This window comes from Trypanosoma brucei, chromosome 5 (genome assembly GCF_000210295.1).
Source record: "Trypanosoma brucei gambiense DAL972 chromosome 5, complete sequence".
Taxonomy (NCBI): Eukaryota; Euglenozoa; class Kinetoplastea; order Trypanosomatida; family Trypanosomatidae; genus Trypanosoma; species Trypanosoma brucei.
The window spans coordinates 477131-505019 of NC_026738.1; the positions used below are offsets into that span (position 1 = coordinate 477131).

Consider the following 27889-nt stretch of genomic DNA (forward strand, 5'->3'; position numbering starts at 1 on the left):
AAAAAGGAATACACCTACCGTTATTTCTTACCCCCTTTCAGTGAATGTTATCAAAACTAAGCTAAGGCATTAATACCGTTAATACCGCAAAACGCTATACAAGAAAGGCCTCCACTAGCGAAAAGCAGATATCGTAAGTTTAAAAGGAAAAAGGTGTTGCGAAGTGTATAGCAAATATATTGTTGTGGGAGGCACTAGCCGGTTCGACATGGTGAGGAAGTCAGTAGAAGAAAAAGACAAAGAACAGCCACATGTTCAAACTTGCGGTAACTTCAGTCGAACACAATCGACCCAGGAAACTACACCTTCCCCCTTTTTTGTTTTAGCCTACAAAACCATTTATATTCGTGCACTTGGCCGTCACCAGGCCCTGGGCCACACATCCTCTGACTCGTATCTTTTCCTCTTTCACTTATGTGTGTGTGTGTTTCATTGGTCGTAATTTTACCCCTCTTCTATAGTTCAAGAAGTGTTGTAGTGCACATTAAAGCCGACCGCATCTGTTGGTGTGCTGCATTTGTGTTGGTGCCCTTCCTTTAACGGCAATGAGCGGCAGTGCAACTACGGCTCTGGCCCCTCATGAGTATCGTGAGCAGTCAGAAGCCGGTGCCAATCTGTCAGATTGTGTATTTCAATCAGCAGCGTCTGTAGAGGTTGAGAGCGCATCTGGTGCAATTGTTACTCACAGGTTAGTGGATGAGGAGTCGGGCATGCGGGCAGATGCCAACTCTCGCTGCGCTAATGGGACTGAAATGCCTGAAGTAGCCCATGTTAGCGATGAGTCTCGTGTAGATGCTGCAGAGGGCGTTGCGCCTCAAGTCTCCATGAAATTGGATCAGAGAGCGGATCAAAACTGCACAGATGCGGCGGAACGTTCTGGTGGTGCTGTTTTAACTCAACCTAGTGGCGGTGGTTGCGGAACAGGCAAGAATGCCAATGATCCAGCCATGGTTTCATGTGTAGCGGCGAAAGGCATGCTTGAAGTGAAAATGGGTAAGAAGACAATGGGACGGGCAGATCCCGTACATAGTGCGGGGCTTAGTGCCATTATGCGTCCTCGTTTGATGACTGTGGCCCGTAGAGGGCAGGCAGTTGCATCTTCCCTTTCGACTGAGTCTCTGGCAATGCGTGCTGCTTCATCGACCAAAGATGGTCATGGTGAGCGAGTCGCAACTCACGTGAATGCCACAACCTCCGATGTTGTAGGCGCTGCATCAGATGTCCAGTCTAATAGTGTGCCAAGTGCAGAACCACGGTTGAGTGGCCGGCATAATGATGATGAATCAAAGCAATCTAGTACAGGTATGCATGTCGCTAATCACAATAACCACGATCATCGTAGGCAGGATGCATTTGCACCCCAAGTATGTTCTTCAGGTGTTGTTACTACTGTTTCTACTGCTATTACCAATGCCGTCCCAGTGCCTGCGAATGTTACTTTCACAACGTGGGCTTCCAGCGGTAGGAACCCTCGTCCAATAGTTGCTCTTAGTGTTCATCTGTCTGAGCTGTATCGGCGCATAGATGCGTTATGTTGTCAAAAAAGAAGGATGGCAGAGCCAGGGCCAAAATACAATGATGGCTTCGATGACAAGGAGGGACATTACTTGGTTCTTTATGGTGAGGAGATACTCAATCGGTACACTGTGCGTGAGTTACTGGGGAAGGGTAGTTTTGGAACTGTCGTTCGATGTTTTGATGCGAAACGACAGGAGAATGTTGCACTCAAGATAACTCGTCATGGACTTAGTTTTCGAACGCAGGCGAAATTGGAGTTGGACATCCTCTTGGGCCTGAACGGAAATCCCCGTCTCAATAGCCTCGTTGTGAAGTTATTAAAGGCGTTTGATTGGCGGGGACACCTTGTCCTTGTATTTGAACTGCTCACCTACAACTTGTATCAACTCATCAAGCACACGGGTTACCGTGGAGTTGGACCTCGTGTGGTGCGGAAGTTTGCCTTTCAGTTGGTCCAAGCTCTACGTGAGCTGGAGGAGGCGAAGCCCAGTCCAATCATTCACTGCGACATCAAGCCCGAGAATATACTGCTGAAGTATCCCAATCGCAGCAGCATCCGCCTCATTGATTTTGGCTCCGCAACTTATACCAACAAGGTTATCCATCGTTACATTCAAAGTCGTTATTATCGCAGTCCTGAGGTTATTTTATACTTGGAATATGGAACTGCGATTGACCGATGGTCATTAGGCTGTGTGCTTGTTGAGTTATATACGGGGTTACCGCTATTTGATGGGAAAACAGAGGCAGCACAGCTTGCACGTTTTGAAGCTCTGCTTGGCCCCGTGCCAGTTGATATGTTGGAGTCATCACCGAAACTAAATGGATTTTATGAAAAAGTGGGTCGGAACTACAAATTAAAGGAGCCTCTTCCGCCGCATCGGTCCCTGAAAGCCGTTCTCGGTCTTATGGATGGTGCCACTCCTCAAGAAGCTCGCAGGATTCCATTGGAAGATGAGGTGGAGGATGCCCTTCAGTTATATGACTTTGTTAGCCGCCTTTTGCGCTACAGAGCCTCTGAGCGCATGAGTTGTGAGGAGGCATTACGTCACCCCTTTTTAGAACCGATGAAGCAATGAAATTAGCTGGCAATTACTCCAAGCGCCTATCCCATGTCAGATGTTGATATGAGAAGAAAACAAAGGTGATGAAGTAAGAAATGGATGCGATCGGTAAGGGAAGTGAGAGAAAGCGAAAGAGAAAGAGAAAAAAGAAAAGAAGGAGAGGGTGAAAGCGTCACTTCGTTTATGATTGCCCAGGGCTGAGAGTAACAACAGCAGCAACAAAGTAATAAACACCGATGCTAACGAACGGGTGAAGGGAGTTGTTTGGGAATCTGATGAGTAAAGAGAGGATGAGGAACGCCGGCGGTGAAATAAAAAAAGTGTCTGGCGGCTGCAGGGTGACTTGAAGTGAGAAAAAGAAAGAAAGAAAAGAAAAACAAAATAGTACCCATCCAATATGCGTTCCCTGGGAGTCTGAGTGAGGGGTGAGGAGAGGAGAGGAGAGGAGAGAGGAACTCCATAATTGTTGGTTTTCTTTTGTTTTCTTTTTTTTTTTTTAAGGAAAAACCCCTCTTATATTGCCGTTGCGTATCACTGGCTGATAAAGATTTTGTGTCGTCAGGTTGGTTCAATGCTGTTTTTTTTTTTCCCCCCTTTCCTGCCCGCATCTTCGATCCTGTCGGCGGTCACTTTCACTTTTGCTCTCACTGTCGCTTTCGTTTTTTTCTTTTCTTTTAAGGGTTCGTCACATTAACCACTGAAAAGGAGCAATCCCTGTATGAAGAATGGCTGCCTTCCTACTGTTATCATAATTGTTATTGTTTGGAATCATGGGAAGAAAACATATGCGGGAGAAAAGGGATGGTAATACGGTAGTACACATCAGGGGCAAATAACTAAACAGCTGAGTTTGCGAAGTTTCTTTTTTCTTTTTTTTTCCCCCCCCCTCTCTCTCTCTCTCTTTCTAATTTATCCGTGAATGGGGGTGATTATTGGCTTTCTTATATCAGCGATGGCTCATTGCGTGTTGATTAGTATTTTTTTTTTTTAAAAAAAAGCAAAAACAAGAAGAAAAAAAAGCTCGAGATCACCAACGGTAAACAAGCAATAAAACAAAACAGAAAAAATAAAAGTAAAAAAAAATATAAATATATATATATATATATATATGATATTCAAACTCGGAAAGCGGAGGTCATGGACCACCCAAGCAACCGCAACAAAAGTAAAATAATGGAAAAAGAAGAAAAAAAGAAAGAAGAGAAAGATAGAAGGCGAAGCCAACAGGGGAAGTGACAGAATGAAACGTCTGACGAAACAAAAAAGATGAACTGAGGAAATAAAATGGAGACACAGAAGGGGAAATATATAAAAAGTGAAAGTGAGAAAAAAAGAAAGAAAAGAAGCCCTTCACGATGGCGGTGGAATGGATTGCAGTGAGTGGAACCTAAATAAATAAATAAATAAATAAATATATTTGTTTGTTTGTGGGTGTTTGGAAATAGCCAAACGATATCGAGCAGATGCTGAAAGGAAGTTGTCATGCAAATAAAGTGAAGGCAAATAACAAAGGAGAGGGAGCAAGGGAGAGAAAGAGAGAGAAAAAAAAGAAAAAAGAAAGTAGAAAGAGACATTCAAAGACTTAAAGCAGAAAACACAAAACAGAAAACAACAACAACAACATTACCATTAATAAGTGGGAGAAATGCGTAAGTAATGAAATGCGCCGTGGTCCTGCGTGCGAGGTCGTGGCTTCAGTGGTTGACCATTTTGTTTATGTTTTTACCCCCTTCCCTTCCCTTTTTCTTTTTTTTTTTAAAAAAAAAATATCTGTCGTGGATGGGTTTCAGTTCGGCTAGTGCGTTTATATTTAGATATTTATGTTTTTTATGTATGCTTCATACGTGTAAGCATATATATATTTATATATATATATATATTTTTTTTTTTTTTGAAAGAAAATATATGTGCGTGCGCGGTGCCGACTGATAAGAAAAAAAAAGAAAAAGAAAATTTATTAACATTACGAGCGTAAATTTCGACATTTTTGCGCCGTATTTGAGTGCTTTAAAGTTATCCATAGATTTCCATGCTTCCGGCGTGTGTGTGTGTGTGTGAGAGAGAGAGAGTGTGTTGTGTTTTGTGTTTTGTGTTTTGTGTGCGTTATTTGGAGTATGCGGCCGCTACGCAGGGAGGTAGCTGGAACTTCTTTTTGTTTTTTATTTTTAAAAAGTTAAAAGTTAAAAGTTAAAAAGAATCGGGGAGTGTTTAACCAAAAGCAAAGGGAAGGAGAGGAGAGGGGAGGGGAGGGGGAAAAAAAAAGTTCGTTACGGCAGAAGAAAGAGAGGGAGGAAAGAGGAGGAAACTAAACATGAATGTCGGCTTTTGCTTCTTTTCATTTTTTAAATTTAAATTTAAATTTCGCTGCCACAGTTGCGTGCCGTTTCGCTCATTATTTTCCTCTCGTTTTCCCATATATATTGATATATACATTTCTTATTATCACTATTGTTATCATTTTAGTGGTTTAAACTCTTTCTTTTATTCTTATTGTTATTATTACTTTCCTTTCCCCCATTCTTTTTCTCTACTGTTTGTCCTTGAGGGATTATATTAGTAACCCTCATACTTCGCCTTTTTCACTTTTATATGTTATATATAAATATAAATAAATATATCTTATCTTTTTATTGTTCGGTCTTATTTGTATATGCTTCCATTCCATTCCATTTCATTCCCTTCACTCACCTGTCCTTTACCATATAATTCACTCCAATCCGTTTCTTTTTTTTATATAAAATTATCATATCATCCTGCAGGCGTATATATATATATATATATTTATAATTATTGCTATTGTGATCGATGTTATAATCGGCGAAAGGTGAGGGGGAAAAAACAACAACAACAACAACAAAAGAAAAAAGAAAAAGAAAGTGAAAAATTCCCATTATTGCCCAGGGTTGCAAGGGTCATGTGAGGGAGAGGAGAATTAATGTGTGTGCGCTTGTGTATATATATATATATATATATTTACACATTTATATAATGCATTTATATGTTTTTTCCCGTTATATTCAAATATATGTGTGAACGTGTTGTGTCTGCGGAAACAAACAAATAAACAAAAAAAAAGGGTGAGGGAAGAAAAAAAATAATGTCTGTGAAACACTCCCCCTTTTTCTTCTAATGTGTGCATTTGCATTGTCCGCTTAGATGCGTTGCCTGCAACTAGCACCTTTGCAGCATTTCATTCATTCATTCGTTTTGTTATTATTATCATCATTATTACTATTATTTAACTTAGCGGTTTTGGATTTACTTTTCTTTTCTTTTTTTCCTTCCCTTTTGTGTATGTTTATTTTACCTTTCTTTCATCGCACTGACTTGTGCCAAAGCCTTTTTACCGTGTCCGGTTGTTATTATCATCATCTTTATTATTATTATTATTATTATTATTATTGCGCTTCCCGAGTTCTTTCGTGTGTACTTTTCCCACTTTAAGTAGTGACGTATCGCCTTCATTTTGCTGCATTGTCACTCCTCCCTTTTCCTTTTCTTTTCATTTGTGTGTTGCGTCGTCTCACTTTTTTTTTTTAATATTTTTTTTTTTCGCCGCTGCGCCCACCACAACAATTTGTTTTGTTTTATATTATTTGTTTGCCAGTGAGATAAGACTTAGTGCTGAAGGGAAGTAAAACATTAACGAAACAGAACAAAAGCTAAAGCAAACTAAAGTGTAGCTATTTAAATTAAAGCCAGAATAAAGTGAAAACAAAAACAAAAAAAGAAAAGGCATCTCTCACGAAGCCAGTAGGGCATAGGGAATAACAGGAGTATTAAAAAAATTAAAAAATAAGATCAAAAGAACCATTCAAAAAGGTGTGGTAGAGAAGCGCAGTGAGGTTATATAAATATCACATAAATAAGTTAAGCAAAAAAGAAAAGAAAAAAGGAAAAAAAAAAGAAGACCATAAAGAGAGGGAGCAAAAAAAAAAAATAATAATAATAACAATAATAACAGGGGAAGACGAAAAGGAACTTTTTTTTTTTAAAAAAGAAAAGAATTATCAATAAAGGAAAACATTCAGATACAAGAGGGGTTTCGGTTTCACGGGTTGGGTGTAGCTAACGAAAAAAAACAACACCAACAAATAAACTCTTCCACTGAAAAGGAAAAAAAAAACGAAAGACACGAAAAAGCAAAGCGGAAAAGGAAGATTTTTTTTTTCCGTTCCAGGGAGGGGGGCGAGAATATAGGAAGTTTACGCCACCATTTTTTTTTTTCTCCTTCTTTGAAACTACACCGAGATTGATTATCAGGTGTGAGGCTTCAAAATTACGCTAGTTGAACGTTATTTTTGAGATGCCACCCAAAAATAGGAATCGGGCCGCGACTGCTGACAGCGCCGCTATCGCCTCTTCTGGCGCCAAACTAATTAACAACCCCAAAAGTAACAGTAGCGGTGTAAAGGGTAAAAATAACAACAAAAGTGCCCCCGTTGCAGCGAAGGCAAGAAGGCAAAGCGAAGCGGACGATTTTGAGCGAGTACTGGCAGATCTGAACCGAGCCACAGCCGCCGTGGGAAAGGAGCGGGAAAAGCAGGTAAAGCGCGAGAAACCACGTAAGGAGCGACATGAGGATGTCCGCGCCTTGACGCAGAAACCGGAAGGAATAGATGAGGAATTCAGCATGATGTTACGCAAGAAACAACAACAGAAGCAGTTTCAGCAACTAATCCAGCAGCTGCTGGCAGCGCGGAGTCCATTTCTCGACGCGCCAGAGAAGGAGGTGCGTTGTGAAGTGGCGACGGAGAACCCGAATTTTGATGTGGCTGTGGGTGAAATGCAAGGCTGGCGTGTGAGCATGGAAGATAAGCATGCCATTGATGTTACTTTTCCCTCTGGAGCAAAGGACAGCAAGGAGGGGTTCTTTTGTGTCTTTGATGGTCACTCGGGTGACGGGTGTGCCAAGAAATGCAGTGAACTCATCCCAAAAGTTTCACGTGCCCACATGGTGGAGCATACAGACGGTTTTATGGAGATTGACTTTGAGGCAGCGTACATGGAAGTGGACACACTTTTAGAAAAGGAGCTGACGGATCAGTCTGGTTGCACAGCAGTGACGGTACACATCACACCAACACGCATTACATGCGCCTCCGTGGGTGACTCCCGTGCTGTACTGTGCCGTAATGGAATAGCCGTTGCGCTCAGCGAAGATCACAAACCGGACAGGGAAGCGGAGCGAGCCCGTATTGAAGAGGCTGGCGGCCACGTTGCGGAAAACCGCGTGAATGGTCAGCTGGCTATGAGTCGGGCAATGGGTGATTTCACATACAAGACACAGAAGGAACGTGGCCCACGGCAGCAGTTGGTAATTGCCGTGCCTGATGTGGTAATGGTCAATCGTGAGGCCGATGATGGGTTTGTGGTACTTGCCTGCGATGGCATCTTTGATGTAATGAGCAACGATGAGCTCATCAAGGCAGTGCTTATCAGGAAGGCTGAGAATAAACCAAATAGTGTCATCTGCGAAGAAATTTGCCACGAGTGCCTGGCGCCACCTGCGGAGGAGGGCAAGTACGCACCGCGGCCGGAGGGTACGGACAATATGACAATAATGATTGTGGATCTTAAGTAGAATAAGAAGAATAATTTAATGTGGTGTGTGTGTGTGTGTGTGTGTGTGTGGCGGTGGAGGGAGAGAAAAGGGGGAGGAAAGATGGAGGGAGACATCTTTGTGATTGAGAGGTGAGGGGTGATGGGATTCATTAGTTAGTTGGATGAGGCAAGACAAATACAGCAAGGTAACGAAATGGGTTTGGAACGAAGTGTATACATGTGTGTTGTTAACCGTGGGAAAGGGATGTAGAAGACGAATAGTGAAGAGGACTGGAGGTTCCCGTTACTTCTTTAGTGCTGTTGGCGATGGCGCACACAACACGCGCGCATTGGCGCCAAAGCTATGAGTGAATTGAAGAGAGAAGGTTTTACTTGGAGTGTCCGTTTTGGGGGGGAAAAGGGAGCTTGCAGGGATGTATGCACCAGACGGTGGTGTGAATGGTGAGAAAATAGGATAGTTCAAGGAATGGGGGAAAGGGAATTTCAAATGCATGGATTGTGATTATGATTATTGTGTTTTTTTTTTCGTGTGTTCCTGCTTTTTCGGTATGGTTTGATGTTCTCGGTTCTTCAGTTTCTTTTTTTTGGAGCAGGTCGCAGACTGTTGTGGGGAGCTTTGGAACGTATGCTTCTTCCGCATTCTCCCCATCGGTTTCCCCATGTTTTTCATTTTATGTGCTTGGGTGCTCTGCGTTGCCTGGAGTGTGATGACGATGACGATGACGATGATGATGATGATGATGATGTGTGTGTGTGTGTGTGTGTGTGTGTGTGTTGTACGGGAGTGGGAGTGGGAGTGGAGTGGTGAACTTCTTCGCGGACTTATCATTTTGTTTCGCATGCATTTCCCTTTCTTCATGACTTTTCCTTCTTATTCTTCTTGCGTGCGTGTTTGTGTTTGTGTTTGTGTGACATACCATTGTGTGCCATCTCTTCTTCTTTTTCTTCACCATCAATTTCTTTTTCCCGGTGGGGGAGGAGTAGGAGGAGGATAACTCAAGGGAAATTGCGGGATCTTTTACTTTGGTCTCTTTCCATCTCTAATTCTACCTTTGCGTGCGTGACCACTGGGGTTTTTTTTCGTGCGAGTTCGTGTGCGTGTTTGCACTGTTCCCATGATGGCATTGCAGTATGTGTTGTACTTGCCGAGGGTTGTTATTTTCCTCCATAGCATTGTTGAATCGGTTCCTCTTTTTTTTTTTCTTTCTTTCTTTTTTATGTTTTTAACAACAGTGTCATGCGCACCAAATAGGTGTGCACGTGCGCTTCAAATCACATTGGCAAAGTATATTTCGTTTGTGCCGCTTATCCCAACGTTCGTCACCCGCTTCAACACGCGCATTTATAAGTGCCCCCTTTTCTTATGATGTCGGTTCTGCTTACTGTCTATATATATATATATATATATATATATATATATCTTTTTTTCCTCTCTCTTTCTGTGTGTGTGTGTGTGTGTGTGTTTGCGTGTGTCTGTTTATTTCCATCACTTCTTTACTGTGCGGCTGGAACTTTTATTGTCCCCATTTCATTTCATTTCGTTCCCTTTTCTTTTAATACATATATATATATATAGTTCTGGTGTTCAAGTCATGTTAACTTCCACTGCTTATGGCATGGAGCTCCAAGCGCGTGCTATTGCACCGTTTTACCACTCCTCAAATAACAGCAGCAGCACTCATCGGTTCGTTGCCGGAACGGCATGCTTCGCTGGTGGGAATGTTATCCGATTGCTCACCTTCCAGGAGGAGTCGCAACTGCTGGAGTGTACGGCAACGTGGTCTCATGAGGAAGAGATTTTTGGTCTGTGGAGTTCTCCATCGGTTGCCGGCCCCAGTCTTTTGGCTGTGGGGGCTTCTTCTCATTGCCGCATCTTTCGCGTGTCGGATGATGTCTCTGGTGAGTTGGAGCCTGTTGTTAATTTTAATGCGGCTGCTGCGCAAGTTCTTTGGGACCTGGAAGGGCTGCAGAATGAGGTGAAGTTAATCTCTGAGGACTCCCTTCGTATTTATTCTCTTGCTGAAGGTAAGATGGGGGAAGAGATTGGCCGCTTCCGCGTTGACGGTTGTGCGGAGCTGCGGTGTGCTGCATTGGACCCGCATCACTCCTCTGTGTGTCTTGCTGCGGGTGAGGGAATTGGAATCGCTGTTATAGATACACGGAGGAAAGGGCCAATTGTAATGCCAAACACCACCACGCTCCATGGTTTAGGAATGATACAAAGTATCGATTTCAGTAATGCTCGCGAGGGCCTTTTCATGACGGCAGGAACCGATGGAGTTATCATGTGGCATGATTTTCGCATGGATGGGGAAAAGAGCGTGGTTGAAAGGAGGGGATACTTGGACGCGCATGATCACTGTGTGCAACGGTCGTTGTTTAATCCTTTCCACGACGAGTTGTTGATTTCTTGTGGATCGGATCATACGCTAAAGCTGTGGGACACCTCGAAGAAAGGGGCTGACGGCGAATGTGCCGTATGTGTGTCAAAACTCTCTGACTTTGCGGAGTCCGTAGTGGCTTGTTGTTGGAGCAATTCTAATCCATGGGTATTTGCTGGATTGTCCTACAATGGTAGGGTCCTTGTAGATAGTGTACCTGAAGAGTGTAAAATGCAATTTATTGGAAAGGAGGGTTGAGAGGTAAACTCCCTTTTGATTCCTTTCCTTTATACGTGATTCGCCGTTACTGAAACCTATCGACGGCGGTGTGTACACGCCTGTGTGTGTGTGTGTGTGTCTGCTAAGATCCTTGGCACTGCTAGTGACGACATTTGTTGGTTTTATCAGTGGAAATTTGTCTTCTTGCTATCGTTACCATCGCTGCTCTTCTTTCACCTGTCGCCACTGTTTTTTTTCCCTCTTGCCGGCACCCGTTTTCCAACTCGAATGCAAAAGGGCGTGGTGGTGGTGGTGCGGCATAGGTGATTGGGCGCCAGCCGGGGCGTAAGGGCGTTACAGGCATTTTTTTGTGCCTTTTGTTTCCCCTTTCTTTTCCTGACATATGTGGTGGTTCACGCGTTACGATGCCCAGTAGAAAGGAAAATGGAATGGTAGTACTGCCTGCTCTTGTCTAACGATTCTATGTATATATATATATATATATATCTTGGCATTCTCCTTTCGCCCCTTTCCCGTTTTCGCTGTTTTTCCGTTTACCGTGCGAAACAACCGAACACATCATCACTTTATATGTAGTAAGAGGGGAAAAGGAAGAAAGATTTGACATAGAACTGAGTTGTCTTGACAGGTATTCACCCCTTCGGCCGACGAAGGGAAGTAGAAAGAGGCGTACAAATAAGAGCAGCAACCTCTACCTTGGAGGTGGGATTGATAAGGGAGGTGACGGCTTCCCATCCTTTATTGCCATTATAATCCTCTTTCATCTAACAAGTTACTTCCCGCTGTAGTTTATCTATCTATCTAACAGTCGTTATGCCCCCTAAGCTACGACAGCATTTTCACCAGAAGGCTGCCGCCGCCGCTGCCGCCGCGGAAGTGGAATCAGGGATTGCTGGTGTTGAGGAAACTCTCCGACGCCTTGGGTTAGTTGGGGGTGCGGATAAAGCGGGTCGCAACTCAACGAGAGCGAAGGACTCTGAGGAGTACCTGGCATCCATCAGAAAGGCAAAAGAAGAGGCTGCCAGGCTTCTGCGTGAAAGAGAATGCAGACAGTATGCCGTGGAGGAACAAAAGCGAGAGGACGAAGTTACACTCTCCGGTAATGATAGGGAGAAGGCGCTGCAAAGTGTTATTGAGGAGGCACGCTTTATTTTAGAGGAGGAGAAGCGAAAGGCGATGGAGTCTGTTACAAGGCAGCTTGGAAAGTCTGATGAGCGTGTCATTAGGGCAAAGGAACTCAGAGCCGCGTTGGCTGTGCGTGATCGGGAAGTGATGTTGATGGAAGGTGTACATAGTCCCGCGGTATGTGGAGAATCAAAAGATAGCATGGTTGTACCAGATGTGAAGGAGCGGAGAAGGGCATTAAAAGCCGCTGCCGCAAGAGAGTACTGTAACATCATTGCCAACGGAATTGTTGAGTTGGCGATTCGGGTCTTTGACAACATGTACACTCCCATAGTCTACAACAACATTCCTTTGCGTCGATTTCCACAGGATCTCGGTGTGACGAAGTGGCGAGCATGGGTGGAAGAGTTAATTTTCTCCAAGACAGGAGTCAAACCTTTGAGCGATCTTCTTGCCACGACAAGTCTTCGGGAGCTGCGTAATACAAACTACAGGGCTGTGAAGAATTTGGTGGGGGCGGCGGAATCTGCGAATGATGTGAGCCAGTCCGTTGAGTTTGACTGCAGGGAGACTGTTGATGGCAGGGATGCAACGGAAACCTTTGACGGAAATGCCTTTGATGCGGAAACTGTTATGAGGAAGGTTACGGAATTGCAGTGTAGGCATAGATCGGGACTTATCGCCAAAAGCGTGCAGGAAGCCACTCTCCTCCTCCGATGTGAAGAAGAGAAGGAACTTGAAGCCCAACTAGACGATATCCGTCGAACACACGAGGGGGACGCTGCAGAGGAGACAGTGCCCGGATGGACACACCAACTACCGCCGGTGGGTTGTTTTTTGTTCGGTGATGAGTTAAGTGGACTCAAGCAAATGGCGGAGGCGCTATATAGTGATGTCCCGCTGGAAGCAACGATCTTGTCGGGCAAACAGCGCACAAGCAACTCGCAACTGGCAGATGTGACAAGGAATACGTTCGACTGGGATACCACCAGTGGTGACTGTATGGCGCATCGGGTTATTTTGGCGTCTCAGCTTATTCGAGGGCATCAAATGCACTCCGGTCAGGGAGGATCCGGCTCTGCGTCAACCAGCGGCACAAAGGTGTATAAAGGTGCGGGTGCGTCGAGCACCGGAACTAGTCGACTGAAGGATGTTAAACAAGCCGAAGACTTTGTGGAGTCCAAACAGTACATCGACGCCCTTTGCGAAGCTCTTGTGAAGGAGCTCGTTGCGGTGTACCAATACAATATTATGCTCGTCCTACGTCCCTCTGCTGATGCCTCTGAGGGTGTGACGGAGGCGCCTCCGATGATGCGTTTGCTGTTTCTAGTCGGCTTTCCAGACACAGAGGTGTTTTTACGCACTCTGCACCAACGACTTCATCTGGCCCTTGAGGTACTTGAACACGAAGTTACACGAATGCTTAGAGAGGAGGAGTGCGGCGATGAATGTGGGTCTGTTACACTGTTGGCTATCAAACACCCCATGCGCCAGACGTTATCCACTACCGCGTCCTCTACCCGCAAAAAGGGGAGCCGGCTCTGTTTGTCCCCATCGACAAGGAGGTGTGGCAACTCTAGGTCATCAGTTATTGAAGCTGAGGAGACACCTCCACCACGGCTGCGTGTGTTCCCGCCATTGTGTCTGGTGGGGGTATTTCTGCAATATGACATTCCCTCCCGCTACAGGCGGATGCGGCATGCGAGGAACCGCTCCACACTGACCATGTCTGATATCCTTAGTCAAACTACATCTCCCCTTCTTTCGCAACCTTTTTCAGGCCCAACCCCGCCACAACATGGGGAGGAGGATACCGGCGATTCTTTTGCGGAGTGGCCAGTGTGGCGATTGCGAATGGAACTCATTCAACAAGACCGGAAGATGCGTCAATCCTGGAAGACGTGGTGTGCGCGCGTGTCAAAGGCTGGTTTATCTCACATTTCTGAGGGAGAACGAACCCCGCATGTGGAGAAGGTAAAAAGGCGGGGACGTTCGTCCGTAACACATGGAAAATCTAACGAGAATGTAAGTTCAAACGTAAGCCAAACTCCTATCCCGCCAGGACTTGCGGTGCCGAAGGTTCTCTTCTTCGAACGGAGGGAAAACCTTCCCGAGAACACAGAACATGGGGATCTCGTACTGTACCTTATTTTGAACCTAAAATATGAGTTGAGGCCCATTGCTAACGTTCTTGCTAATAAGTCCCTAATACCAGGGCAACTGGCTTCTCCATTGAAGCTCAGTGACTACCGATTACCGTTGACCGTGCTTGCTCAGCTGGTGGAGGTTCACGACCGATTCCACGCTCGTTGGAATGACTTAATGGCTCTTACCCCCCAGGTGGTGCAGGATTCAGTGTTGACTGGGTCATCAACACGGGTGCAAAGCAGGTGTGCGACCGATGAAGGCAACGACGGGGAGGGGCCCCCGAGGTGGGAGACCGCAATAGCTCTCGAAGCCGAAATGCATCGCGTCTTTCATGTAATTTTATCGGATTTGTTGGATTTTCTGACGGATGAGGTTTTTCCACCATCTCTATGGGGTGGGAGAACCGATTCGATTCCCCCCGTCACCCCGACTAATGTATCCTCTGGCGATAGACTCAGTCGTACTTTGCACTTCATGACTTTAGATGATAATTATGGCGTTTCGCGCGAGGCACTGTATGGCTTAATGTCCGAGGGATTAACCAAGCTTGACACTGTTAGTGCCTTGTTACTTCGTCAGGTTCTCGAAGTTGCGTTGGCAGATGTGGGGGAAGCGCTTTCTGGTCTCTGCGCGTGGGCCCATAGTCACATGCTGTCCGCTCCGCGGATTCCCGCAGAAAAGGGGAATACAACACCCAGTCCGGGGAGCCCAACGTTTTCACCTGTCCGCAATCATTCTCTTCCGAGCAACTTTTCAACCTATGATTTTGTAAAGAGAGACTTTCTTCGCGCCGCCCCACGTATTGAATTTGATGAGATACTGCATGCCGTGCAGCAGTTAGATGGTAGAGCCGAGGCGGTCGAGAATTTTCAGTATTTCATGTGGGCATATTCGTCGCGTGTTCACGAGACGGCGCTGTCGTGTTTGTTGGACTCTATAGATGGTATTAGCAAGAGGTTAAGCGTTGAGGTCTCTAACAGTTGGGATGTTACGGCTCCCCGAGTTATTCGTCAATTGTTGTCCGAGCTTTTTGCTGTTCCGCCACTGGAAGGGAATGATGGATTTGAAGGTGGCGCAGCGGAAGAAAGGCGCTGCGATACTGTTTATACCCCTACTCAGAATAATGTACTTCCTGTAGACTCACCATCGCCGCCGTCGCCTCCCGCAATCTCAGTGTCTGTGGGGCGTTTGGTGGCAGCCATCGCATTACTGCGCCGCTGCTGCATGACATCTGCAATGTGTGCGGCCCGTTGGGTGGATGACATGTACGCGGCGTCACTTAGAATTCCACCTAATGGTAGGTTTCCATCCGCGTGTCGCCCGTCTGACGTTGCGGGCATCTTCCTACCGCCTGTTGCGGCTCAGGAGGAGATTGCCTCGCGGTCGTCACTGGCAGTGCAGTTGATGGAACAGTTGGTCCCAACGTTCAGCATCGACTCGGTGAAAGATCGGAACTGCTGGGAAGAGACTGGAGTTGAGTTAGTTTTGCAAAACTTTTCCATGTACCAAAAGGGCACTGTGAACGAAGATGAGTTCACCCACTGTGTTCTTCAGGCGCAGCTCAACTGCATTTGGAAACTGCTACCCGAGGGGTTGCATACGATCGTCAGGGACATTGGTTTTACCCTTCCCTTCGCGCCAAAGGATTGTAGCGGTGAGTCGGCGCATATTAAAGGTGTGTCGGACTCCATGTTCTCATGGATGAGACTCAGGCACTGCAAGGGTGTGGCTGAGACGCCCGTGCTAACTGGAGAGGATTGCGCTCGCATCTTCCGTAATGCGGTTCGCTGCCAGAAGTATGTTTTACTTCAGATGGAGTACTCCTCGAGGGCAAGACGGACTACACTTTCATCCACCGTCACCCAGAGTGGCATGATGGCCCGGTGGTGTAAAAGACCCGTGCTTCATCTGCAGCAGTTTCTCGTGGATCTTCTCTTTCGTCAGCCCTATCCTTCCGGCGCATCCAGCGCTGACTACACGAAGGAGTGTAGCCTGGTGAACGAACCTTCCACCAAGGAGTTGCGTGAGATGGTGCAGTCGTTCCCCCCAGAGTTGCGGGAACAAGGACCTGATCAGGTGGACGGCACTGCATCTATAACAATGGAGGCCTGGCACCGCATCAAGTGGTGGCATTTTTCCACGAATGCTTCCAAGGCAAGTTGGGAAGACTTCTTGAAGTGCTACCTTTTTCGTGTTCTTACCGTTTCGTTTGAACTCAAGAATGGTGTCCTGTGCTCACGTCTGTTGCCGCGCCTTCCAGACTTGTTGTCTGCCATCGCGCGCACACGGGGGGCTCAGGCGACTGTGGAGCGCTATTATCATGCCCTTGTTGCGCTGGACGCTGCACGGACGAAGAAACTGCGTCATTCCCAGTTGGTGGAAACGCCACTGCTGGCCGAAGCGGGACAAAATCATGCGTATACATTAGCCTCCATAAAGGGTTCATTGTTGGCCCTCTCTCCGCTATCGGTGTTTGATCTCACGTTGTCGGTGAAGGAGGCTTTGTACTTTTTTCGACCGGCGTTCGACAGCTGCGCTCCAGGTTGGAGTGCGGCGACACAGCGCAGTGCTGAACCGACTTCGCCGTATCGTTCCGTGCGTGGCAGGTATTCACTTGGTGGTGAAGGGAACAGCAAGATCAGCGAGGATGAGGAAAGTAGTGGCGAGTATACCATTTCCCTCGAGGAGGACCTCATCCTTCTGCTGGAGATTGAAGGTCGCACAGCACTGTCTTTGCCCCTACTGAGTTCCTCACACTGGGGGCGGCACGTATTGCCACGTCTGACGGTCATTTAATGAGATGGCGTCTGCCACACATGTGTGTTTTTGTATGTGTTTGACGCTACTCTATTTGTGTTTTCATTTTTTAATTTACTGGGTGCCCTGTTACTTTGGGTTGCGGTACAGGCGATTTTTATGTACGCCTATTGTGTGCAACTGCGTGAAGGTGGTGTCTGAATGGTTAAATACGGAGTTGGTGTGGTAGCAGAATATGTTTGTCCAATACATGTTCCTTTTCTTTTACCTCTGTGTGCATATTTTTGTTATATATATATATATATATATAACTTGTTGGTGCACATACGTGTAGACACGGTGTGTTTGTGTGTGTGTGTGTGTGTGGGGGTGTATATGTTATGTACAGGTTTGAATTCATTCATTCATTACTTAGATCTTCATGTGATTGCTCGCGTGCCGTCTACACAAGAGCTTCGCTGTTACTCTTGTAATAACCGTCACTTTTTTTTTTGGTTCACTACACCTGGCATTTTCGTCACTCCACCGATTCTACTTTCATTTTTTTTGTTCTCTCTCGGTTCTTTTTTTTTTGTTTTCTTTTTTCTTTTTCGCCCTCCGTTGCTGTGAAGTTTCTTACTATTCCCCCCAGCGCACTTGCGAAGCGGGACGCGGAGGGGTGTGTGAGGGGTAATACGGAATATACTGGGGCAGAGGTGTGTGTGTATCAAAAACAAAGAAGCCATCATCTAGATTTACAAAGGTAGCGGCAAGAAGGGAGAGAGAGTGAAGGGAAGGGAAGGGAAGGGGAGAGGGAGTGCACGTATAAAAGTGGAAACGTAAATAAAATCCCCTGATCAGATACGGCAACAGGTTTATTTCTTCGGTGTGGTTGTACAGTGAAGCGGGGAAAAGATGGAGAGCTACAAGGATGTGATTCTGAGCCAACCGCCGGCAATGTACCAGCGACTGCCCCAGCCATCTAATGTCGCCGTAGAAAACTACAAGGGCATTCTTTTGTGTGCCTGCCCTGTAAATATTCCCAATGGCGCCTCCATGGAGCTTCGGGGGAACAATGCCACTGCCCCAACCGGCCCCGTATTCGTACCGGCTGGTGGGTCCAACACGCCACTGGGCTTAGGGCCCTCTGCGGAGGAGCGCGCAACAATGGAGCGGAACCACCGCCAGCGTGTAGAAAACCTGAAGTCGCAGCGTGCCAATGTCTGCGCAGTCGTTTCACAGCATAAGCGCTGGCTTCGCAGCTTCGCTAAGCAGATGCGACAAATGAAGGAGGAGGAAGTGGTGCGTGAGGTTGAGCGCGCCCGACGTGTGGACCAGATGAGGCGCAAATGGGCGCAGAAGGCAAGCGAAGCAACTGCGCAAGAGCAACAAGAGCGCGGTGCAGCGTTGGATGCCGATAGAGGGGGACAAGGGGGCCAACAGCAACAACAGCAACAGCAAAGACTCAGTGAAGGAGCAATGGGGAATGTACCTTCAGCACCTGAAGCAAAAGAAAAGAAAAAGGTAGGGAAGAAAAAGAAGAAGCCCAAGTGGGCCCTTACAGAGGATGAAGCCTTGGAAGATGAGATTGCGGAGGCGGACAACCTGCTTGAGTTCGCAAAGAACCTCGACTATGACAAATTCATCAGTGATTACGAGGTGGCTGGCGCTCTTGCCATCATGCGGGACAGAGTGGAGGAACTCACACGCGAGAATAATTGGACGAAGGAATCCGTGGAACGAGCGGCTAAAGAGAACGCCGACGACGAAGACGAGCATGAATGTGATTATGAAGGAGAAGCTGAGAAGAAGGGTGCATACGATGCAGAGGCGCGTGGCCAAAGGAGGAAGGAACTCCAACAGCAGCTGTCGAGCACAGCTGTGGCGCGTAAGGCGGCTCCAGCGCAGGTGGCGGCTCATGATAAGGAATGGAGCAATTCAACCTCGATTGCTGGTGCTTTACGGCGTGCAATCATGCGCGACGCCTTACAGCTTGCGGAGCGTATTCTCGCGTCTTCTGAATCAATGCAACGGATTCACACAAAGTTCAGTTTGGCTCGCATTCTGCAGTACTGTGCCGTGTGCGGCGAGGATCCGCGAGAGGCAATGCAAAAACCGTCCATTGGTGGGAAGAAAGGACTTGAGAAGGAGCCACAAATTGTAAAATTACACCCCGATGCCACTGGACTAGAGACTGAAACTAGTGATGGTCAAGGGGGACAGCGGCGCGTCCTTTTGGATCTTCAGCGCTCTAAGGAAAGGACTCAGGGGTTGCCGTATTTGTATCGTTGCCCTGCCATATGATGGACTTTTCCGATTATTAACCATTTTTACGCATCGTTGTGACGGACTTGTTGAGGCGGTGGCTTCCGTGGTTGGATCACTGTGCGGATAAATTTCCGTAACTCAGCTCTTATAGTCTCCGGATTCCCGTTTTTCCACAACCGATTTGCGTCGGTTGTGTCTCTTAGTGGTGTAGTCGAAATGTGGGGTCCTTCTCGTTTTGTTTCACGCACCTTCAATTTTTTGTTTGTTAGAGGTTTCTTGTGCCTGCTTTTTTTTTTTCCTTTGCCAGAGCTTAGGGAAACTAAAAGTATGGAGAAAAGCAATTGGGTGGCTCGAGGCAGAAGGAAGAAGTGAAGAAAAGGAAAAGGAAGAGGGGAGATGTGCAGGGAGCTGCATACACACACGCACGTATATAACAATATACTCTTATATGTGTTAACAGGGCCATCGGGCTAGTGATAGTTGATGCTGTTAGTGTTTGTCGTGTGCTGCATGAAATACGTCAACAATATGAGGATGTTGTCGGTTAATTTAGATAAAACGTGTGTGTAGTTGCCTCAGAGAGTTGGGGTGGTGGTGGTTGTGGCGGTGATGCTGCTGTGTGAATAGGAGGAGAGTAGGGGTAGCGGTGGAAGTTGAGGAACCCATGTATATTTTTTTTTGTTCATGTATTAAGGCAGCGGTTTCCATTCTTGTAATTGAAGCACCTACGGGGAAAAAAAGAAAAAAAAGGAAAGATTGTGTAGGGAACAAAAAGTCTTTGAGAAGTTGGAGACATTTTCACCCTTACTCTTTTTTTTTTTCTCTGGGGAGGTTTCCCGTATCACTCCTTGGGAGCCTTTGTCGTTTTTAAAAAAAAAAATTGGTGTGCATATATGTGTGTTGGGGGCAGGAGGGGATGAGTTGGCTGCTCCTTCACACGTATAGTCTCAATGTCTCCCTTTTTCTTTTGTTGCCTTGGCTTCCTTTTGTGTTTCAGTTGCTGTGAAGTTGTACCATTGACTGTTGTGCTTTCAGTAGACTAAATCAGGCTTCATCTTCGGTTGTTGTCAAAGGCTTACTTCTTCCCCCTTATTTTACACACATTTTTTACATGTGCTCAAGAAACTTGGTGTGCTTTCGCATTTTTCCTTTTTTTTTTTTTAAATGGTCTCCTCTTGTCGTTCATTTATTCAGTGCACATGCACTTAAAGTATTGAGTGCTGAGCTACCTGTTTTCGTCCATCCCTCGTCCTTGTTTCTTTTCTTTTTCCTTCGCCCCCTGTTTATTATGGATAGCGTCGTGGTAACGTGAACAGCGGCAGCAAACGGCAGAAGGGAAAAGAGATAAATAAATAAATATATATATATATATATATATATTTTTTTTTGTTTTTAAAAAAGAAAGAGTAGAAGAGAATGGAAGGAAGTGGAAGTAACTTCTTTACTGGTGCCGCGGCGAACTCAAATGCCGCCACGCAGCAGCGGCGGGTGCACCCGATCCGCCCCGTCACAATTAAACAACTGCTCGAGGCTCAACGCGTGGGTGAAGGTGTGACGGTTATTGATGGTCGTGAGGTGACACAAGCAACTGTTGTGGGGCGAGTGGTGGGCTACGAAAGCGATAGCGACAACCGCTTCAGTGGCGGTGCCCTCACGGCTAAACACCACGGCTACCGAATTACTGATGGCACTGGTGTTGTTGTGGTGCGGCAGTGGATGGATGCCGACCAGCAGGATGATCCGCTGCCATTGCAATGTTATGTGCGGGCAGCCGGTACAGTGAAGATGTGGCAAAACTCTCCTATTGTTACGGGCACGGTGCGGCTTGTGTCAGACTGTAATGAACTAAACTATCACTTTCTTGACGTGATTCTCACACATCTACGACTCACGCAGGGGTCGCGACGTCCCAACTCTGCTGCTCCCGCTGCAGTTCCCAATACGGCGAGTGCAGTCGGTGTTCAGAACATGTTTCCTGGTGGTGATGGAAAGGTGTTCACGACTGATGTTGTCATCAACACAATCAGGCAGAAGGCACGGGGGGAAGAGGGACTTTCCATGGATGAAATCTCTGCGGCTGCATTGCAATATGGTTTCAGTGGTCAAGACGTACGCAACGCCATACGTACGCTGATGGAGGAGGGAAAGATTTACCAAACACATGATTGTAAGTTTGGCATTTAAAACAAAATGAAACAATAAAGAGGGGGAAAAAAAAGAATAGTAGTTCTTGCACGTAATTTTTTCACCTATGCCTGTTGGTGTTGTGGTGTGCTTGCGGCCGGAGGAGGAGGAAGAAGAGGAGTTGGGGATGGGATGTTGGGCTGAGACTATGGGAAAAAAAAAAATGCACGTATTTGCATATGCATGTATTTATTTATGTATGTGCCTGTGGTGTCGGGGGAGAAAAAATTTGTTTTTTTTTTGAGTCTGGGCGTGGGTGATGCGGGAAAAGGGGGGGGGCTGAAAAAAGAAGAAAAATGGGAATAACTTGCAAAATAGGAATGGAGGTAGTGGAAGGTAAAGGGGAGAAGCCAACAGAAACGTTTTTCTTCCTGTCACTTTATTTCTTTGTGCTTGTTTAGCAGGCTTTCCTTTGTTACCTGCTTTAACGGTCAGTGGCGGATAGAATGGTATGAATATAAATAAATAAATAAATATATATATATATATACATTTATACATATGCGTACCTATATACATCTGGAGAGAAGGCTGAAGTAATTTTTGTGCTCCCTTTTTCCTTTAGCTTTATTGATTTGTGCAGATGCCAGCCACTGGGCGTACCGGTGAAAGATTAAAAATTGTGTCTGGCGCACCGTTTAAATAAGTGTGACTCATCTTTATGCATTATATACATTATATATATATATATATATATATACATACAGAATAAAACAAACTATAGAAATGCCCCTTCCCCTCTATTTTCAACTCTCTATTTTTACCATCAGTATGAGGCACTGCCGCTGCAAAAAATTTCCCTCCATTGTTGTGACCATGGTGGTGAATAGCAGCAGAGGGCGTTACTTGTGACAATAATAATAATAATGATGATAATGATAATAGTAATAGCCGTAATGAGAGGAATAATAATGAGAATAATATGTTGCAACACCATGACACATGTGCGAGCGGGCCGCGCAGTGGTGTGTTTCATAGCGGATGGGAGGGGGGAGGTGCGGCGGCAGGGGAATAAAAATTGTGTTTTTGTGTTTGTTTGTTTGTTTGTTTGTTTTTTATTTTGCTTTTCTTTCTCTGTCATTGTTGCAGTCATTTGTTGGTATGTTTATTATCATTATGCAGAAGATACTTTTCTTCCCATTCATTTTTCCTCCATTTTTTTTTTCTTGTTTATATTGTGTGCGTCCTCTGCCCTTTCCCGCGTATCATATTGGGGCTTTCCATTTTGTTCTTTTATTATTGTTTTAATTCCCGCTAATCTGTACCGTTTATTATATTGTCACGAATAACGTGTGTTGCTGGTAATGTCATGTGCGCACGCATGTTAGGGACTTTTCTTCCCCTCCCCCCCCCCATTCGAAGAGTTGTGCGCTGCGTTTTTATTATTTTGTTTTTATGCGTATTTGTGCGAAGGAAGCGGGGAAGGATTGGTGAGTTTGGTTGGTTGAGGAAAAAAAAAACAAAACGAAGGGAAATGATACACCTTAAGAAGAAATACGAGGGAAAAAAAAGAAAAAGAAGGTAAGAAAGACGTTGGAGGACAGGAGGAGAGTATTTATCTGCTTATACATATATATATATATATGTGTATGTGTATATATTTGTGGAAAAGGCAGCATTAGTAAAGTACTGTGTTTTTTTTTTCCGCCGCAAGTTCTTACCTGTCTTTTGCCTTTATCTCTTCACATATCCCTCACATATGTGAGTACGCATTTGTGTGCTGTCCATCACCATTTTCCACTGAATGGGGTTGGAAGTGCTTTAAAATGAATTCACCTCCTCTCTTCCATCCTTACTTTCCTCCATTTTCTTTTTTCTTTTTTTCGTTACTGCGCGCTTTTTTTCTTTGAAAGCCCCAAAGATGGATGATGTTGTTTCCCTTTTGTTGTTGTTTTTTCTGTCCAGTCCTTAATTTTGTGTCCCGCGTCGTCACACTTTCTTTCCCTTTGTTTTTTTCGTACTTTTCTATTTTGGCTTCTCTCATCCTTTTTTTGAAATTCAATTCTTGTGGCTCAATGCGCTTCGTTTTTCTCCCTTTTCACTGCAACTTATTACATCCTCTTCATCATCAACGTGGTAAGAGAGGCGAAAAAACTAAAAGATAATTTAGTAACTATCAGTCTATTGGTAGGAGAAAAGTTAGTTCGTTACGCACGTAAGATTATTTACAAAATAAATATACATACAGGTTTTAAAGTAAAGTTTTTTTTGTTTTTGAAAGGAGGGAAACAAAAAAAAAAAAAACAACAACAACAACAACTAAAACCAAATCGAAGTGGAAGAATGATGCGCCGTGTTTATTCCCCGGTGTTTTGCAGTGTTGCCGCTGCCCGCTTTGCCGCCACCAGCGCCGCGAAGAAGTATGATTTATTTGGTTATGAGGTGGATACCAACACTGCACCATGGATTGAAAAGATCAAGAAGTGCAAGTATTACGACGAAGCCGGGGAGGTGCTCGTAAACATGAACGTCAGTAACTGCCCGCCGGATATCGCCACATATAATGCCACGCTCCAGTGTATTTACCAGTCCCCCTCGAAGCAGTCGACACCCGTGGATAATGAAAGTAAGTTCTGCGCGATGATGGATTTGTTGGAGGAGATGCAGCACCGTAACAGGTTAAAACCTAACGAAGAATCCTGGACATGGGTGATGAAGGAGTGCGTAAAGAGTGGCCAGTTCCGCCTCGGTTACTGCATTCAACAGGTGATGGAAACGGAATGTAAGGGATGCCCAGCAGATCTCGTAAAGGCCAATGAAGCCAATGCACAGAAGGCGAAAACAGAGGGGAAAGAACATCCAGGGCACCTTTCACAGCAGGCAGGATTGTTTGATGTAAAGGTAGAGTAAAAGTACCTCCCCACACACGCAATAGAGGATTCTCTTTTTGACATTCTTCTTGTGTTTAGGTTTTGTGGGTGTGGTGTGGTGTGGCGCCTCTATTTGTATGTTTATTTATTTGGTCGCGTCGGGTAGTTGGCTTGCGCACTCGCAACATATTGACCTTTTTCTCGAATAAACATAAATATATATATATATATATATATATTTCTAGTACGTAGGTGTGTGTGTGTGTGTATGTATGGGTGTGTTGGGGTGGCTTTGTTTGAGAAGGGGCGTGTAGTAATGCTGTGGGAGTTTGGATAGGGAAAGGTTTCGTCTCTCTCTCTCTCTCTCTGTGCGTGTGTGTTTATAATATGCATGCATGGACTGATTGGTGTGCGGAGGTGGGACGGGACGGCGCGTGGCGGGACGGGAAAAAAAAGAACACAAGGAAGGTAAGAAGGAAGGGAGAGTCAGAGGTAAGTTGCAAGGCAATACGCGCATCTTGTCGGTTCGCTACCATGCGTGTGTGGTGTGTGGTGGGGTGTGGCGACACATTATTTTCTTTCCTTTTGTTTTTTTGTTTCACCACCACCGCAAGTGCTTACCATCACCATCACTCTCTCTCCACACACAAGCTTCCTCTTTATCTTCTCTTGTTTAACAATAATAATAATTTATCATTATTATTTTGAAAATTTCTTATTCCTAAATATTCTGTCGCTTGCCGTTCGTAATGTGTTGTTGTTAGTTTGGTACTAGTAGCGGTGGAAAGGGAGATTCTGGGAAATGTTGAGGTAATGCATGTGCATGCGTGTATACGAACACTTTGCGTATGTGTATATGTGCGTACCGCTTCCCTATATCTTCCTCTATCTCTCTCTCTATATTTATATATATATATTCGTATGCGTGTGAATGATGCTTATTTGCCTTGCATTCCTCCTGTGCCGGGGGGAGTGCGCGAGTAATGTGATCCGTGTGTGCGTATGAAGGAAGTATAGTAATGGTCGATAATTCATTTTGTCCCTCTTCTCCTCTTTTTGGTTGCTATTGGCTTTGCCATTCTTATTTTATTTTTTAGTTTCGCAAACTTTAGAGCATAGATATTCCTACATGCATGTCGTCCTTTCCATATACCTACCACCCTTTTAGTATCACGCGACTGTTAGGGCTTCTGGAAAGTATGCTTGTATTTGTTCGAATATACTTGAGGGGGAGGAGTTGGACTTTGAGTTTATTTATCTGTAGCGTTCTTCGGCCTATCTTCCTTATTCCGTTACATGCAAGAAGCGGTGAGCTGCGGTAGAAGGAACAGCAACACATTACAAACTGCCACTGACACCATCTTTAACGCAATGGTTGTTATTTGTTGTTGTCATTATGATTGTTATTATGTATGACCAACCTTTTTGTTTTTCCCTACCCCACGCCATGTCGTGTTCACAGCGGTAACATTCGTAGCAGCGGCGTCAGTTATTATCAACTTTAGTTTTACTCTGTTTTCTCTTTCTCTTTCCTTATTTGTTTCTTTAACTTTCGAGCAAAAGGAGGAGGAGGGGGGGGGTATCGGAGTTGAATATGAGGGGGTCTTTGCCTCTTTTATTCAACCCTGTGCTACCGCCAAGTACCGCCCGCTTGCGTTTGCTGACGTACCCGATGGCTCTCGCTCAACCTCATGCCACTGTGCCTCTCATTCAGCCAACTATTGATGGCACACATGACGGCCGAAATGGTGCGACCGTTTCATTAAGGACACAAGCAAGAATGCATGGCACTGCAGATGGCACGATGGCAACTGCGGGGGATAGCTCACAGAACAACAGTGTTATGGATTCGCCGCGCTGGTTGCGTAACCCTGATGAGTTGTGCGTCGCCGCACTACGGCGCAGTAGGGACGTGAACAAAATTAACTCCTATGTCGCCACGTACAAGTTCGATGATCCTCAGTGGGCTCCGCTGCTTTTGCCGGAGGTAACGCTACGGCCACAAGTGAATTCAACTGGTGACAAACCAAACGGTGGGAATGAAGCAGCAGCCGACGTGGTTTCGGTTGGTCCCTCTGTTTCAGCAACTCCAGAATCCACCCCGCCGCCGCCGCCGTCATCATCATCATCGTCACCGTATTCCTGCCCCGCTGATTGTGTATCGATAAGTCACAACAAAATGATCATGTTGGAGTGTATGTCCCGCCATGTGAATTTCTCACTGCGGCATATTGTACAAAAGGGACACGGTATATATCTTATTTACCATGCGCAGCATAGTATTTTGCAACCAAAAGGCTTGGTGGAGCAATCCTTTGTGACGTGTTCATTTGGCATCCGTGGGGAGCGCTTGCGCACAGACATTGTGCACGTGGGTCCAATTGACGCTGCTGATGTCATGGAGTTGCAACCCTCAGAGGGGCATGACCATCCACGATGTTGTTTCAACCTGTACCAGAAGTCAGATGTGAGGCGTGGTGTTATTGCTGTCTCTCAAGTGGAGGGATATGGTACCTGGTTTCAGCGGAAGCCGATGTTGTGGCAGCGCTCAAGACGAATTGGGGCACTGCAAAGCCAGCTCGGGGCCTTTGCGTACGATCTAGTTGACCCGCATGAAGTGGGAAAGTGGCGTGATTGTGAGGTTTCTCTTTTAGCACCGCATATGCGGTTCTTCCGCAACGGCTTGAATGGCGCCGAGGCAGTGGGTATTATTGCCTCCTCACAGGTCGCACAGCAGCGGCGCTTGTACCTGGGTGAGTTTGAAGCCCCAGCCATAACGGCACTCGATGCTGTTCAACAGCTGGCGCATGCATCCGCCCTGCGCTGCAAATTGGTCACACCTGTTGTAGATCCTAATGGAGTGGGAGGTACCGGCAGTGGGAGTTTAGGGGACGAAAACATGGATAAGCATATCGATATGGAAACACTCCTTCCTCTTAGTTGGGCAACGCGTACTCCACCACCTTATGTTCCACTGGAGGCCGATCTTCCTTTTAAACTACAAATGTCGCGGCCGACTGTATTCGCCGAGAGTCATCAGCAGAATCAGGCGTACCCAACAGGTGGAACGGTGGGTTCTCCCTTTGTTCGTGGGGCCCCGATGATGATGTTTGAATACAACATGCATCAGGGTGTGGATCATTATGTCTACGATGACGCGCCAAGTGCGCGGCCCATGAAATGGTGGTCGCAAAAAAGCAACATGCCTTACAGTGGATACATGTACTTCGCGCGGAGTGGTCTCGTTGATCGATTTACACCATCAGAGGACATACCAAATCCGCTTGAACCCACATCAAAGCGCAAGCCTCTGCATGCCGTTGTCCCACCAACAAAAGTTGTACAGGAACGTCTAAGAAAATACAGACGAAAGCAACAGGAGGGACACAAGCAGAGAAGAAGGGCATCAAGTGGAAGTGGAGTGAGCAATGAACCCGATGCAGTGAATCGCCAAGAATCCGTATCGAGGGGAACATGTGAATAATTTCATCTTCAAATATGCAGTGACAGACGGCAGGAGAAAGCCAGGTAGTTTAAAGTGGCTGCGGTGGCGGCGGTATTTGGTGAGGAGCGTTCACGTATCGTAGTGGGCATGGTTGGCTTTTTTATGTTCCCTTTCCTTTGACTCCTTTGCTTCTCTTCGCTTTTTTTTTTTTTACTGCGGAAGACGTTTACGGAGCGAAAAAAAACAATGGGGAATGTATGAGGGACCTGCTCACGGGAAGATCAACACAGGGATTAGTGTGGTGTTAATCCTTCAAAAGTTTCTTGTTTTTTTAAAAATTAAGAAAGAAAAAGATGAAACTTGGGGGTTAATAGAATAGTCCTTGTGGCGTGCGTATTATCGCCT

The 27889-nt window shown here is 45.8% G+C and overlaps 15 protein-coding genes across 15 annotated transcripts; 11 read left to right on the forward strand and 4 right to left on the reverse strand.

Moving 5' to 3' along the window:
* Nucleotides 1–545: 545 nt before the first annotated feature.
* TbgDal_V2270 (protein kinase, putative) lies at nucleotides 546–2597 on the forward strand (the record flags this gene model as incomplete). Its single annotated transcript, XM_011775074.1, has 1 exon — nucleotides 546–2597. The coding sequence occupies one exon, from the start codon at nucleotides 546–548 to the stop codon at nucleotides 2595–2597; it is 2052 nt and encodes a 683-aa protein (XP_011773376.1).
* A 224-nt stretch (nucleotides 2598–2821) lies between these two features.
* Nucleotides 2822–3190, reverse strand: TbgDal_V2280 (hypothetical protein, unlikely; the record flags this gene model as incomplete). Its single annotated transcript, XM_011775075.1, has 1 exon — nucleotides 2822–3190. One exon carries the CDS (start codon nucleotides 3188–3190, stop codon nucleotides 2822–2824), a length of 369 nt encoding a protein of 122 aa, XP_011773377.1.
* Nucleotides 3191–3697: 507 nt separating this feature from the next.
* On the reverse strand, nucleotides 3698–4156 carry TbgDal_V2290 (hypothetical protein, unlikely; the record flags this gene model as incomplete). Its single annotated transcript, XM_011775076.1, has 1 exon — nucleotides 3698–4156. The coding sequence occupies one exon, from the start codon at nucleotides 4154–4156 to the stop codon at nucleotides 3698–3700; it is 459 nt and encodes a 152-aa protein (XP_011773378.1).
* Nucleotides 4157–6888: 2732 nt separating this feature from the next.
* On the forward strand, nucleotides 6889–8166 carry TbgDal_V2300 (protein phosphatase 2C, putative; the record flags this gene model as incomplete). Its single annotated transcript, XM_011775077.1, has 1 exon — nucleotides 6889–8166. The coding sequence occupies one exon, from the start codon at nucleotides 6889–6891 to the stop codon at nucleotides 8164–8166; it is 1278 nt and encodes a 425-aa protein (XP_011773379.1).
* Nucleotides 8167–8655: 489 nt separating this feature from the next.
* TbgDal_V2310 (hypothetical protein, unlikely) lies at nucleotides 8656–9006 on the reverse strand (the record flags this gene model as incomplete). The annotated part of the gene is made up of 1 exon (XM_011775078.1): nucleotides 8656–9006. The coding sequence occupies one exon, from the start codon at nucleotides 9004–9006 to the stop codon at nucleotides 8656–8658; it is 351 nt and encodes a 116-aa protein (XP_011773380.1).
* Nucleotides 9007–9739: 733 nt separating this feature from the next.
* On the forward strand, nucleotides 9740–10786 carry TbgDal_V2320 (hypothetical protein, conserved; the record flags this gene model as incomplete). Its single annotated transcript, XM_011775079.1, has 1 exon — nucleotides 9740–10786. One exon carries the CDS (start codon nucleotides 9740–9742, stop codon nucleotides 10784–10786), a length of 1047 nt encoding a protein of 348 aa, XP_011773381.1.
* Nucleotides 10787–11581: 795 nt separating this feature from the next.
* On the forward strand, nucleotides 11582–16837 carry TbgDal_V2330 (hypothetical protein, conserved; the record flags this gene model as incomplete). Its single annotated transcript, XM_011775080.1, has 1 exon — nucleotides 11582–16837. One exon carries the CDS (start codon nucleotides 11582–11584, stop codon nucleotides 16835–16837), a length of 5256 nt encoding a protein of 1751 aa, XP_011773382.1.
* A 162-nt stretch (nucleotides 16838–16999) lies between these two features.
* Nucleotides 17000–17407, forward strand: TbgDal_V2340 (hypothetical protein, unlikely; the record flags this gene model as incomplete). Its single annotated transcript, XM_011775081.1, has 1 exon — nucleotides 17000–17407. The coding sequence occupies one exon, from the start codon at nucleotides 17000–17002 to the stop codon at nucleotides 17405–17407; it is 408 nt and encodes a 135-aa protein (XP_011773383.1).
* A 285-nt stretch (nucleotides 17408–17692) lies between these two features.
* TbgDal_V2350 (hypothetical protein, conserved) lies at nucleotides 17693–19081 on the forward strand (the record flags this gene model as incomplete). The annotated part of the gene is made up of 1 exon (XM_011775082.1): nucleotides 17693–19081. One exon carries the CDS (start codon nucleotides 17693–17695, stop codon nucleotides 19079–19081), a length of 1389 nt encoding a protein of 462 aa, XP_011773384.1.
* A 1680-nt stretch (nucleotides 19082–20761) lies between these two features.
* On the forward strand, nucleotides 20762–21229 carry TbgDal_V2360 (replication Factor A 28 kDa subunit, putative; the record flags this gene model as incomplete). The annotated part of the gene is made up of 1 exon (XM_011775083.1): nucleotides 20762–21229. The coding sequence occupies one exon, from the start codon at nucleotides 20762–20764 to the stop codon at nucleotides 21227–21229; it is 468 nt and encodes a 155-aa protein (XP_011773385.1).
* Nucleotides 21230–21418: 189 nt separating this feature from the next.
* On the reverse strand, nucleotides 21419–21748 carry TbgDal_V2370 (hypothetical protein, unlikely; the record flags this gene model as incomplete). Its single annotated transcript, XM_011775084.1, has 1 exon — nucleotides 21419–21748. The coding sequence occupies one exon, from the start codon at nucleotides 21746–21748 to the stop codon at nucleotides 21419–21421; it is 330 nt and encodes a 109-aa protein (XP_011773386.1).
* Nucleotides 21749–22095: 347 nt separating this feature from the next.
* On the forward strand, nucleotides 22096–22518 carry TbgDal_V2380 (hypothetical protein, unlikely; the record flags this gene model as incomplete). Its single annotated transcript, XM_011775085.1, has 1 exon — nucleotides 22096–22518. The coding sequence occupies one exon, from the start codon at nucleotides 22096–22098 to the stop codon at nucleotides 22516–22518; it is 423 nt and encodes a 140-aa protein (XP_011773387.1).
* A 994-nt stretch (nucleotides 22519–23512) lies between these two features.
* Nucleotides 23513–24079, forward strand: TbgDal_V2390 (ribonucleoprotein p18, mitochondrial precursor,putative; the record flags this gene model as incomplete). The annotated part of the gene is made up of 1 exon (XM_011775086.1): nucleotides 23513–24079. The coding sequence occupies one exon, from the start codon at nucleotides 23513–23515 to the stop codon at nucleotides 24077–24079; it is 567 nt and encodes a 188-aa protein (XP_011773388.1).
* Nucleotides 24080–24426: 347 nt separating this feature from the next.
* TbgDal_V2400 (hypothetical protein, unlikely) lies at nucleotides 24427–24747 on the forward strand (the record flags this gene model as incomplete). The annotated part of the gene is made up of 1 exon (XM_011775087.1): nucleotides 24427–24747. The coding sequence occupies one exon, from the start codon at nucleotides 24427–24429 to the stop codon at nucleotides 24745–24747; it is 321 nt and encodes a 106-aa protein (XP_011773389.1).
* An 886-nt stretch (nucleotides 24748–25633) lies between these two features.
* On the forward strand, nucleotides 25634–27523 carry TbgDal_V2410 (hypothetical protein, conserved; the record flags this gene model as incomplete). Its single annotated transcript, XM_011775088.1, has 1 exon — nucleotides 25634–27523. One exon carries the CDS (start codon nucleotides 25634–25636, stop codon nucleotides 27521–27523), a length of 1890 nt encoding a protein of 629 aa, XP_011773390.1.
* Nucleotides 27524–27889: the final 366 nt, after the last annotated feature.